Raw genomic sequence first — 13,194 nt, forward strand, 5'->3', positions numbered from 1 at the left:
AACTGCTTACCCGCACAGAAAGATGGACGCCTGTGCAGATTCTGTCTGGCTCAGAGCAGCATCCAGAAAAGATGCAACAGGGCTCCCTAGAAAACGCCGCCCCACAGGGCACCTGAAGCTGCTCTGCCCACCTCACTGGCAGTGGAGGCTGCAGGCAGGGCTCAGCAACCTCAAAACCAGGCTCCACCACTGATGGCGCCCTCTGGTTTCTCTCCTCCATACAAAGCCCCAAGCGCTTCTGTCCTAACCCGAAAGGACCACTGCACCCATCACCAGAGACACCAATGCAGAGCGCGCGCCTGCCGGAGAGGAAGGGGACGAACCATGCACTCTCCAGAATAATCTCTTTTAATCCTGTTAACAACAACCCTGGAGGTTAACTACTAATTGTTGCCTCATTTTATAAATGAGTATTCCACAGCTGAGAGACGGCAGTAAGTCACCTGCCTGAGGTGGCAGAGCTGGCAAACGGCAGAGTCAAGTCGGGAGACAGGGATGCAGGATTCTGGGTGGGCCCTGCCGCTCTGCCCATGGCCTCCATGCAGGCTAACAGTGCTGCTAAAATTCTTCACCACAGCAAGGGATCCTTCTGGGCATCGCTGTTAATTCACAGAGCCCCCAGCAGGGCAGGGTTGTTCCCAGAAGCCGCCACCTCCCTCTCTGCCTCACAGCTGCAGGCTTCTGCAGCTCAGACAACGAGGATTCTGACTGTCTGGTAGAACCAACCCAGAAAAGCAGGGCACTAATCTCTCCAAAGTCCACGTCTTCGAGGCGCCGCGTCAGTATTTGGGTTGGACATAGGCTTGTTATGGTAACGCAGATGAAGCCCCGGATTTAATAAGACCGAGACAACGACACAACACGAACCACGACAGGATATTGCAGGGAGATCTAGAAGCTTCCTCAGGCTTCTTACTGAACAGGGCAGGACTGGCCAGGCAGGGCAGGGCAGGGCCAGGCGAGGGCGGGGTTACCTGGAGGCCAGCAGGGCTCAGGACTAAGGGGCAGTGGTGGGGAGCAGACTCCCCTCTCTCCACACCCAGGCTGCCTGGTACCTGATCAAGCAGAGGCTCCACAGGCTAAATTTAAACCAGCTGCCAGCACGGGGGTGCTGCAGTTAGATGGGGTGAGGGGGGCTTACCTCATGAAAGCTGTGGAAATGCTGCTGGGAAGACAATAAAAGGATTAACTGCTATTTTAGGGGGCCATTTACTCCTCAATCAAAACGTCTCATCTATTTCCTGTCCTCCAGAGGCCTCAGGTCCAAGATTCCTTTGTCTATTACAGACATAGTAGCACAGGCCTGTCATGAGAAATTAATAATTTTACAGGGATGGGAGCTGTTATTCACCTGGGTGTGGGCTGGGGTCTGCCCGTTTCCCGGGTTACCGACTCCACCAGCGTAAGGGTGCTCTCACCCGCCATGGGCAGGAGCAGCCTGGGGTGGGGCTCCGCTGAGGTTCCCACTGCAGATGGCCGCACCCGGCAGGGCCCCAGAGAAGCATCTAAATTAACAAGGGCACTGCAATCGACAGGGATGTGGGTTCAATCCCACTCCGGCGGTTACTAGTGTTACCATTTTGAACAATCTATTTTCATCATCACTACTACGCTGATTCTCAGCCTCTGTTATCTTGTTGCTTCTATTATTTTCTTTGACTAATGGTGTGACCTGGAGCCAACTGTGCAATCTCTCTGAGCCTCAGTTTTCTCATCTGTAAAATGGGCGTGAACACGGCTCGCTCTATTCACAGAGCTGTGGTGAGGATCACACGGAGTTGCCACTTAGAACACACCTGTGGGGTTGGCGTTCAGCAGCTGCTTGCCTAAACTGTCACCTTTAAGCGTCTAACATGGAGGGGGTAAAGCCAAGAGTGTGGGAAGCTGGTCAGACCCATCTGAGCTTCGACCCTTGTTTTTCCCTATGTGAAGGCCCTGGGTTTCACAGTCCCCTGATAAAGACTAAATGCATTCCCCAGTAGGCATCAACACCACGCCCAGGAAGCCCTCTGGGCTCCTCTCCCTGGGCCTCTTCAAACTCCATCTTGGACTGTCACAGCCTGGTCCCTGATGGCCTGAGGACACATCCCTGAATGTGAGCTCCTTCAGAGCAAAGACTGTGACAGAACCAAGTCTAGGTCCCCAGTGTCCTATAGAGGCAGGAATCAGGTGGGAACCGTAACCAGGAGAGATCATGAGGCTGCTTTGAACAACCAGGGCCCCCCACTGCAGCTCAAGGGAAGGCCTAGGTCATAGGGCACTCCTGGACGCTGGAATTCTGCATAGAAGGCCCCAGTATGAGAAGGCTGCTGGCCACCTCAGGTTACTTCCTAGGTCTACAGGGAGACCGTGGGTTCCCAACAGGAGGAAGCTGTGACTGACCACTGTGGCTCAGCGTTTTGGGGAAAGAGAGGCTGCTGCCAGCCGCCCAGACGCCCTGGCCTACGGACGTGTTGATCCTCTCCATCTTGGAGGGGCACATCTTTCATTAAGACCCCACATGGATGTGGCATCTTCAGAGACTTGCTCAGTCATCTGCCCCCCTGCCTTCACACTCTCTGCTCCAAGACTTCCAAGTTCTGCACCAGCTCAGTGCCCTCCCCCCCACCTCTGTGCCACACAACGGCTCCCAAGCCCAGCCTCTACCTCCTCCTCTCCTCAAGGCTGCCCACCTGTAGCTGATCTATGAACTGACAGACTCCTTACCCTTCGAGACTGGAGAGCACACTCAGTCTACGTCCAGCTCACAGTGTCACAAGCAGAGGAACCCTGGGGACAAGTGTGGCCCCAAGAGACTGACTTTACACCACAGTTACCCGTGCTTCCTACCTGACACCCCACGAATGTCACCCTGTGCTCTGAGCAGGGACGGAATGTGAGAGTGTCAGCGCACAGCAGAAGAAACGACAGACTGGAAACACTACGGCCGGGCAGCTGGGAAGGGGAGGCATGCATGGTCTGGGTGTCCGTGCTGTCAGTGTTGCGCAGCACCCTTGAGTCCCGGCCCTTCGCCCCAGGGTGCTGCTTCTGGAGGGCAGGGGGTAAGTACAGGGACCAAGATCCCTGTCCTAGCCTCAGAGGGCTTTCCCACTACAGCAAGCACAGAGCATGGACATGACCTGCCAGAAGGGCCAGAGGCCAGGGGGGCCTGCTTCCAACTCCCGTGTTCCTGCCTGAACGCTCATGCACACGCATGCTTCTTTCTCCCCAAACCTCTGTCTCAGCCCCAGCCAGAGCACTGTTGGTACTGTGCAGGGCCTTACGCTGGCCCTTGGAGCAGCCTCAGCTCCAAGCCTGCCCTAGGGATCCAGTACCTCTCTACAGGAGCTAGGCCCGTGAAGTGCACTGGGTAAAAGCCAGTGCTGGAGGAGGGCACACTCTCCACTTGACCCTCCATTTGCCGCCCTCGAGTGACATGGAAAAGACAAGTCTGGCCAGGCTGTGTGGCGTCCTAAATGACATCAAATACCTCTCTAATGTTTCAGTGTTGGGGACAGGACACCTGGCAAGGGCAAGCCAGTCCTGCCCAGGTGCCCAGTGATAGGAACACAGATGGTCTTATTCACTGGCCACGCCCACAGCCCTGGACTTGGTGGGAGCCCTCTTATTCCTAAGGGACTCTTTCTAGTACAGTGGGTGGTGCAGCCCTGTAGGGGCACTGAGAGGGCCGGGCAGCCCCGGACTCACCATACACTTGTTGGGCTTCTCGCCCGAGTGGACCCTCATGTGGATGAGCAGCTTGTAGCGGGCGTTGAAGGGCTTGTAGCGGCGCACGCAGCCAGCCCAGAAGCAGGTGAAGTCCTCGCCCTTGCGCTGGTCGATGTGGCTCTTCTCGATGTGCCGCACCAGCTCCTCCTGCTGCTCATAGGCTGCGCAACAGTCCACCCAGCGGCATGCCTGCCGCCCGGCCACCATCCTGCCTGCCAGCCCCAGCCCTAGGCCTCCGAGGCTGGGGCCGGCTGGCAACTGAGGCAGGGGGTAGGGGGGTGGTAAGCCCTGCTGGTGAGGAGCAAAGAGCTCCGAGAACTCGTCCAGGGGCTCCTGCTTCAGGAAGCCTGACTTCCGGCACGCTTCGAGCTGCAAGCTACCCTCGTGGCCGTCACTGGACGCAGGCCCAGGCTCGGGCTGTGATCGCTTGGGAGCGCCCCCGAGATCTCCTGGCAAAGGTGGGCTTCGGAGTCCATTCACACAGCTGACTAGAGCTGTCTGGGAAGAGTGGATGACAGGATTGATGTCGGAGGAGGTACAGGGTGAGGAGGAGGCTGAAGAGGTGGGGGGCAGGCCCAGGAGGCAGCAGTGTTTCAGGTTGCCCTCGGGGAGGTGGGCCTCAGGCTGGGCACCCAGGCCTAAGACAGGTTCACTGCCCAGAAGGTAGCAGGAAGGTGCAGGGTTAGTGAGGCCTCGGCCTGGGAAGTCCAGCTCTGACTGCAGGCTTGTGGAAGACGGGGCCCGGCAGTGGGTGGGCAGGGGTGTGTGGGCGCTGGCCATGGCCTGGTAGTCAGGTAGGGCTTCCTGCTTGATGTGTTGAGCTGCTGGGAGGCTGCCATTCACATATGTAGCCTGAGGTCTGGGTGACCTGGAAGACAGTGGCCAGAGTGATTATGAAAGGTAGGCACTCTCCAGTGGTGAGGGTCAGGGTCAGGCAGGGCTGGTGGGAAGTAGAGGACAGAGACCTGGAGGGGTCCAAGGAAGAAGTGGAGGTTAAGAGACCGAGTGTGAAAGGCCAGAACTGGCTGTGCCAAGGGCAGGGAAGAGGTGGGAAGTAGAGAAGCAAGAGGAGGAAGAGGCAGCCTAGAGGGAGATGGGCGAGGCAGAAGAGGCAAGAAGGCTAACCCGGGATGAACGAGCGCACCAGGATACAGCCCCTGGCCAGAAGCTGGCCCATTCACCGCTTCTGATCCCATCTTGCTTGCCTCCTAGCTTCCCTGGAGTCAGCCCTGACCCTCCCCCGTGACCTTCAAGTGAGTTATTGTGGGCAAAAGGCTATGGTGAGCATTTTGAGGAGTCTTCGGGTCCAGCAGGGTTTAAATTCCACTTACACGCCCCTTAACATTTCAGTTTTTGCAATCTCCTTCATTTAACGACATCTAGCCCTACCTAGCTTGTCTACCTAGTCACACACAGTCAGTGTGACTGGGTGGGAGCCTGAGGCACAGTCAGAGCGAGGGGACAAGAGTCTTAGCAGCGTGGCCCAGACTTGTGAGCTCAGCTGTGAAGCTGTAGTTCTGGGGAGAAACATGGGAGAGGGGAGACTAGATCTGAGGTTGGGGTCAGCTCCATTCTAGATGGCAAACTCGGGCAAACTGCTTCACTCTGGGCAAGTTTTGGGCCTCTATCCTCAGCAATCACTTAATAATCCTGTTCTTGGTCATGAAAATGGCAGGATGTGGGCTAGCCACAGAGGCTGTCTTTACCGTGTGTGGTCCACAGTTTCCCCAGTGGAAGAGCGCCCTTCAACCTCCTTTATAGGAGGCCACGTTTAGGGAGGCAAGGGAATTTCTGCACAGACCTGTCCACCATTGTGGGTGGTGACAAGGTAAGACACAGGCAGAAATATCAGGGCGAGACTGTCACCAGAAGACTGAAGACGCGAGAGACCTGGAGGGTGATACTGGCAGAGGCGTCTTACCACTTGCTACAGGAACTGAAGGTCCGGCCATATGCTCAGAATCTGACTAGCAAGCCTTGTCTGACTTCTGCTTCCTCGTCTGTGAGTCAAGAACCACACCACTATATGTAGAACAAGAGGGTGACGGCTAGGTTTAAGGGTCAGCTGTCAGGGAAGGAGAGGGTTAGGCCATGGCACCACTATTATTGCTTCTGCAAGACCACTGTCCCGTGGCTCTCACAGCCAGAGCTGAGCCCCCTGCCCGTCTGGTTCCAAGAGCTCTAGACAATGGGTGGAGAGAATGGGGGTGAGGGGAAGAGATAGTCAGAGCCCGGGGCGCTCAGAGCTTGGCCTCTCACCTTGGATTACTGCAGGGGCAGTGGAGGGAACAGGGCCCGAGGCTTGAGGGCCTGGGCCATCGTGCAGTAGCAAGCCAGTGCCAGGCCTGGACCAGGAGCCTAGTTTCCATCTCCTGTGCAGAACTGACTGCAAGCTCTCCTTGAATGGAGACCTGAGGGAAATGTCTGCCTCCTAGACACCAAGCAACTGTCCATCGAGCTCTTTTTCCTCCGAGCATCTCTGCTGAGGGGCAAATGCATGTCCAATCCCCAGGGGTGGGGACACTGGGCCTGCCACAGCCAGCACCAAGTTCTACTGAAGGAGTGAATGTGAACGTAGGGACTTTGTAAATTTTAGGGAAACGAAACCATGACTGCTGCTTTAGAGGGTCACAGGGCTAGCAAAGGAAGGGCGGCAGACAGGGCAGCGGGAGGCTCCAGGTCCATGAGCGTCCGTCAGCAAATGGCTGAGTTGGCAATATAACTGACGGCCATCAGAATGGCCTCTGTGGGACGAGTGGGAGGTTCCAGCCTGAGGTCTCATGGGTGTGGCAGGGTCTGGCTTTTTCTCTCTGTCCCTGTGTGGCCTGACAGGTGGTTCTGGTCACTCTGGGGCTGAGCTCTATAACTCTCTCTAGACTTTGTGAGCCCAGGGCCCTGAGTGCGCAGTGGCTAAGAGGCAGATGCGCCAGGCACCCCCCACCCCCGCCCCCTCACCTCCCACCCCTGCCCCCAAGCGCCGACTCCTTCTACCTTAACAGTGGAATGATGGGCACTAAGTTCTACCTGGTCCAGGAGCAAACCTTTAAAGGACACGTGCCACCTGTTTTATATAGGCTCGTACCTGCAAAGCCAAAAGTGACGGGGAAGAGCAGACACCCGGGGCTTTATGAGCCAGAATCCCAGTACTCTCACAATGCCATGACCACGAAACCAGCATCCTACCTGTCAAATGACTTCGTGAGAACCATGCCATCTCTTTAGGGCATCAACATTCTAAGTTGAGGGCGTAAACCTCCTTTTGACAATCATCCTGGACACTTTGCAAAGCTGTTCAATTTGAGTAATCAGCTTTGGCAATAGAGGGGTGAGGGGAAAAGGTCCTCACACCTAGGGGGCTCACGCTTCTGTGCCCTCAAAACCTGCAGCCTGGGCTGAGGCCTCTTCACTCAATGCTGTGTGGTGCTGAGGACACAGGTGACTTGAAGTCCAGGCTCTGTCTTTGGGAAGCTGCCCCCCCCCCCCGAGAGAGCATGAACACTCTGCGGAGAAATATTAGAGTTCCAGCAAAAAGAAGACAGCGGGGGAGGGGCTTCGAAAGGCCAAGGCCTCGAGTTGCAAACATGTGGGCCCACTCAGCACAGAGCCAGAAGGTGAGAGGCAGCAGAGGGGCAGGAAGCTGGGGCCTGACGCCAAGATCTTCTGGTTCTATGAGAGGCCTCTTTCCCGTGTGCTTCTCTGTTCTTTACAGATCAAGAAAAGGGCTCTAGAAGCCAGGTATCTTTCCTAAGGTTCCCTGGAGTGGCCAGTAATAGAAGTGGGACAGGATCTTACCCGAACATTATACGGACCACAGTGGGGGTGGGGAGGACACCCATTTTAAGCACAGAAATGACACAATGGGACATTGCTCACGTTACTTAAACCTCTGCATGCCTCCAGATGGATGTCACTGGAGCAGTGACATATCACACATCCCCCTGCCTCAGTTTCTATTATGCCATTTGTGGGCTAAGGAGGTCCGTTATCTACCCGGTGACTCGTAGTAAGTACTTCATGGCTGCTACTCGACATCAGGGGACCTGGGCCCAGGACTGTGGGACCCAGGGAGATGGTACTCACATGCGGCAGATCATCACTAACGTCGTCGGGAACTAGGCTGAAGGCAAGGTGACCAGCAGGTGGCCACTGAAGGAACCCAGGAGCAAGAGCAAGGCTTAGAGGCAGAGAAGGGCAACAGAATGCAGAGGAAGGCCCACTCCAGAGAGGCAGGCCTAGAATCGGGCATGGTCTAGAATGGGGGCCATGTTCTTTTAGAAAATGAGGGGTCTAAACATGTCGGCTCAAATCCAGCCCATCCAGAGGATTCTGGATACAGACTCTCCTGTGCTTTGTACTGTCAAAATGGTATTTAAAAGGACAAATGGTGTTGCTGATTTTTTTTTTTTTTTTTAGCAAAACTAAAACAAACAAAGCGCATTCACACCTTGGTTTGGCACAGCCCAACACAGAATTCGTCTCCCCGCCACCCCCCAGAAACAGTGTCCTGCCACAGCCTCGGCGATTAATCCAGGCAACAGACACATGTGACTAACGAGTGGGCAACCTGAAGCCTAAAAGATACGTATTCCTATCATAGACTGGACGGCCCTCTCCCAATTCACATGCTGGAAGCCTAACCTTCAGAGTACTTGCATTTGGAGACAGGGCCTTGAGCACGAGATTAAACTAAATGGGGTTATGAAGGTCCTTACGACAGCATGTCTGCTTCCCTTATAAGACAGGAGCACAGACCACAGAGATAAAGCGATGTCCATGTGACTGCTTGACAGGTAAGGGGACAGGCCAGGAGAAACCAAGCCTGTCAACCCTTTATCTGGGACTTCCAACCCCCAGAACTGTGAGAAGTAAACGCCTTTTATTTAAGCCACCCAGTCTATGATATTTATTATGACAGCCTGACCAAATGAATACAACTCTTTCAAAACAGAAGTCTCACTGATATCAAAGGCCACCAGGAATGGAAATTCTCAGTGTCCTCCTATCTAGTAATGGCTCCCACTGTTCAGCACTCCTGGAATGGAGATCCTTGCCCCTACCCCCAAGGACTCCAGCACTGGCCAAGCACTTGGCACAGGGCAGGCACTATGTGCTGGGGAGGTGGAGGACTAACTATATGTGGGCCAGTATCCAGAGCCTCTTGCCTGTGAAGCAGGCTCCGGGCATGCTGCCCCCGGGGATCAGTAGTGTGCTCCCACGAGAACATGCAAGCGGAGAGGGTAGGATCCTAGCAGAGGTTTCACTATGAACTGTGTGAATTCTGGCTTGAGGAAGTTCCCAATGTTCTGTCAGCTTGTGAGACAGGGACACGCACCTCATTTAAACCATCTTTGTGTCCCTTAGAGTCCCCTGGCAAAACAAGGAGGGCCTATACGAGGCACCTCTGTGTCAACAGACTCAGACACAACCCTGGCCCTTTTGTGCCTCAGTTTCTCTGTGTTCCATTAGCCGGGCAGACTAGGTGAGGTGGAGAGGATGGGCACATACCTGTTAGGGTGGGGGAAATGAAGCAGCCTCTCGCAGACAGGGGGATGACCCCGGGGTGGTGGAGTCCCTGCAGGGAGAAACAGACCCTGGTGGCAGGAGGGGCTGGGACCCTCGGCCAGGTCCAGGTCCAGCAGGCTCTTCTCTGAGCAGTGTCCATAGCTCCCGTTCACTAGGCAGAAACAACAGGAAAGAGGAGACAGGTGAATGAACAGTTACCAGGGAGCTCGGGGAGAGGACAGAGCCCTGAAGCCACCTGAACACCCTCCATTTGAGGCTCAGGACATCTTATTTGATTCCCAGATCACTCGCAGAATCTGTGACGTATGTCTTCAGCTCTCAGGCGTGCACACTAAGCTCCATTGCTTGAGTGACTATCAGCACAGTGGATTCTGTGAATGAGACGCTGTTCCAGGAGCAAGAAACACTGGTGAGCCAAACCAATGGTGCCTCGATGCCCGCAGACTGTTACCTCCAACCCCCTCAAAGAGGGAACTCAGACCCTGGGCAGGGGCTCGGGTTCTGACGTGCCGGACTTGGGGGGCGGGTGCGATCCCGGGTCTGCCTCAGTGGTTGGAATGGCAATGCTGCACCAGTGGGCCCTGGAACTGGAGATGTTTTGGGCGCATGTGTCAAGAAGGAGGTGTCTGTCCACCTTTATCTGGAGCCACTTGATGCCAAAGCTCCCTCTATAATGCTTCTGAAATCACATCATGCCACAGACAGTATGGTTATTCATCTCTGTGTCCTGTGGTTCTCTGATGGCCCAACTATCCTATACACTACACTCCGGTCTGCTTATAGGTCCTGTGAATGCCTCAGCTGAAGCATGGAATGGCCCGAAGGACCCCATAAAGTGAACAAAAATGTCAGACATGCTTGCTATAAGCCCCTCCCACCGTCCCTCATCCACAGTTGTTCATCTTTGGTAAATGGCGGTTAATCTGGAAATTATGCCTTTTAGGCTTTATGCCCTGTCACTTCCGGGGTTAATGCTTTGGGGCCCGAGGATCATGGCACGAGCCTCTTCACTTCCCAGAACCCGTTCTACAACTCAGGCACCTCCCAGTGTGTGTCTGCCCCCTGATCCTCTGGGTACACACACAGTGCTGGCACCTACAGGAGCCCCAGGAATGGAGAGTGCTCTTGGGTTATGCAGCACTTTGAAACCTTACAATGCTCTAGAGACATGGAAAATATTACTAACAGCCCAAGTAGTCTAGGCACTGTCAACCCTGAGCAGGAGAACAGGAAATCCCAAAGCTAAGGACAAGGACAGCAATGAGGCCATATATGATGCACTACATACAAGCCATGGGTTCCCCCACTGCCTGCCAGGGCGATATGAGTATTCTTATTTCTAGTTCATGAAAATTACAATAATCACTCAAGAACACACAGCTAGAAATCTATGCCGGGCTCTTGTCCTGAGTCTGCCAGATCCCAACCCCATGCTTCTGTGTGATAAGAAGTGGCCTTCTAAGACAGCATTCCCAATCCTAGCTGAGCTGAGCCCATGTCGCCCATGACAGGCAGTACTAACTCTCCCCAGCTCCGAACAGCACTTCACAGTGTACAGATGAGAAGGCCCCGGGTTGGGTGAGAGTTCCAAATAACATCTGCTTCAAGCCATTTCCCTGGCGGCACTGGCCTGTCCTGCTGTGCGGACCGCTTGCTCTGCTGGATTCGGCGGCTGCCCAGCCAGCCCTTCTTAGGGTTATGCTTTAATAACTTGGTTGTTTTTTAATTAAAAAGAAATCCCTGGTAACAAATGTGAATGGCCTGAGTTAATGAGAGCAGGCTGCACTTCATTTAAACTCCGGCTCTGCTTGGCCGTCCTCGCCTTTTCCAGATCGTTTCTGCATGCAGTTTTATTGTCCCACCGAGGCAAACCCTGGGACTGGCCTCCAAAAAACTGTGGATAATTTTATGACCATTAATGGCATTTGGAGCAGAGAGCATCACAGGGGGCTGTTCTGCCAGGATCTCTCCCCTTCCAGGACCTTCCGAGCCCTCTGGGCCACGTACCTCCTCCTGCAAGCACAGGCGGAGTGTGGAGAAGGAAGGTGGACCTGAGGAGCAGTGGTGATGGCCTGGGAACAGTGGCGACGGGCCTTGCATTTACTCAGCCCTTCCTCCTCAAGCCTCCTGGTACCCATCTGAGGACAGCCTCGCGGCGGCAGCTCTTTTTCCAGCGGGGCTGAAGAGATGGAGGGTCTCTCATCTGGCTCAGGGACACAATCTGAGCTCAGACCTCTTGGACTTTGAGACCCAAGTGTTGTCCCATCCCATCCCATCCTCCCCTCCTGTACCCCCACCAACAAGTGTTCCCAAACAGGACTCCAGGAAAGCAGACAGAGTAGAGTTAACTGGTTTGCCAAGGTCACACAGGTTAGGCAGGCTAAGCTGATTAAAGCCATCAGCAACAAACCGTAGATCAATGGTTGGACCTTCCAGCTGCTTCTCTGCTGGAGTCAGGAAGAGCTCTCCATGTGCTAAGCGAACCATGGATGTTGGAAAGGAGGGGAGAGGCTCTGAGGTCGAAGTTGGCATTGGCGGGTGACCCAAGTCTGCTCAAGTCCTTATCTCCTGTACTCCACTAGGCCCTGCGGAAAGGTCTGACCTCTGAACTTGGCAGAGCTGAGCACCAGAGTTGACAACTGGCCACCCAAGACCACATAGCAACTGCTGGCACAGCTGGAGCTCTCGTCCATGACAAACTGCTCTAGGTCTCCCACCTCCTCAAAGGCTGGACCTCAACCATTGGCTGTCATCTATGCCCCAGAGATGTGTCCACCCCTGACGGCCACACACCCAGGTCTTCGGAACAAATGTAGGCGCTGTCTCCTCTCTGGTGGAGTCTTTTTCTCCATCCCCAAGGGCACCATGAGACCCAGAGTAGGGCTGCTCCTGTTCGTACTTATTTCCAGGAGGGGTGAGTGGGAGGATGTGAGCTGTCCGTCTAGTGCCCTGCTGGCCTAATGTAGGGGTATCCAGACCAAGTGGGGCGCCTAGCAGCTGTGTCCTTCTAGGCCATGGAAGCCAAGAATGGACCCTACACCCTGGCTTTCTCCAAGCACATGAAGCCCTTTCTTTGACAAATGGTGAGGAATCCTCCAGAGTCAGGGCTGGAACTGCCCATCTGTTCTGTTAGTACATAAAGAAACAGGCTATAAAAGGAAAAAAACTTTGTGTAGCCACACCGCACATTCACAGCAGAACCTGGACTGGCACTTCTGAAACCAGGTAAGAAACCAGTCTGGTTTCCCTGTCTAGCCTCGGTTTTCTTGTCTGTACGTTGTGCCAACACCTACTTCATAGGGCTGTGTCAACAAGGGAGAGGATAGAATGCGTATGACGGGACTTAGCTTATACTGAACGCTCAAAGAGCAAGAATGATGCCAGTTCCTTACTCTGTGCTTCCTGGAGCTCAGGCAGGGCTCTGAGAAGCAGTGCATCCCCAGGAAGGTCTGGTCTAGACTCCAAAGTCAGACTTGGAGGGACAAACTCCCAGGCCTAGGGTTCACCAAATGCAGGGCTCAGCAGCATGGTCGAAGCCCCGGTGAGCTTCAAAGCTTCAAAGCAAGTGGCTCTCACTGTGTACCCAGAAGCTTTGCAAGCTACCACAATGCCTTGAGTATAAAGTAGAACCACACCCAAGATGACTCCCACAGGAACATGGCATCGTGCTGAACCTGCTGCCCTCAGCATCCAAGGCCCAGGGACACAGCCTGCAGCCCCCTGCAGTCGTCTGTGGGGACCAGAAAAGCCTACGTGCTAACTGACTTCTGGTTTCCAACAAGCAGGTTTTCAGAACCAACCAGGTACGGGGCCAGGGACAGGTTACAACACTTCACAGTTCATAAAAACTTCACAGTCCTCAACTGTGAGCTTCACAGCAGCCCCCAGGAGCTGCATAGGCAGGCTCAGAGCAGCAAGTAAGCGGCCCAAGTCCACACAGCAAGGACAGAGCTCCAAAGTGCC

The 13,194-nt window shown here is 54.6% G+C and overlaps 1 protein-coding gene across 2 annotated transcripts in view; it reads right to left on the bottom strand.

Moving 5' to 3' along the window:
* Glis1 (GLIS family zinc finger 1) overlaps positions 1-13,194 on the bottom strand; it is a 191,803-nt gene that overhangs the window by 67,146 nt on the left and 111,463 nt on the right. For both annotated transcript variants that reach the window (XM_052716681.1, XM_052716679.1), the window contains exons 3-4: positions 9,214-9,382; positions 3,688-4,576 (exon numbers count right to left, since the gene is read on the bottom strand). In XM_052716681.1, the coding sequence (XP_052572641.1) occupies positions 3,688-4,576; positions 9,214-9,382 (1,058 nt within the window). The remainder of the gene's footprint in view (positions 1-3,687; positions 4,577-9,213; positions 9,383-13,194) is intronic.

Source organism: Peromyscus californicus, unplaced genomic scaffold (assembly GCF_007827085.1).
Source record: "Peromyscus californicus insignis strain IS unplaced genomic scaffold, ASM782708v3 Scaffold_5__1_contigs__length_169319896, whole genome shotgun sequence".
Classification (NCBI taxonomy): Eukaryota; Metazoa; Chordata; class Mammalia; order Rodentia; family Cricetidae; genus Peromyscus; species Peromyscus californicus.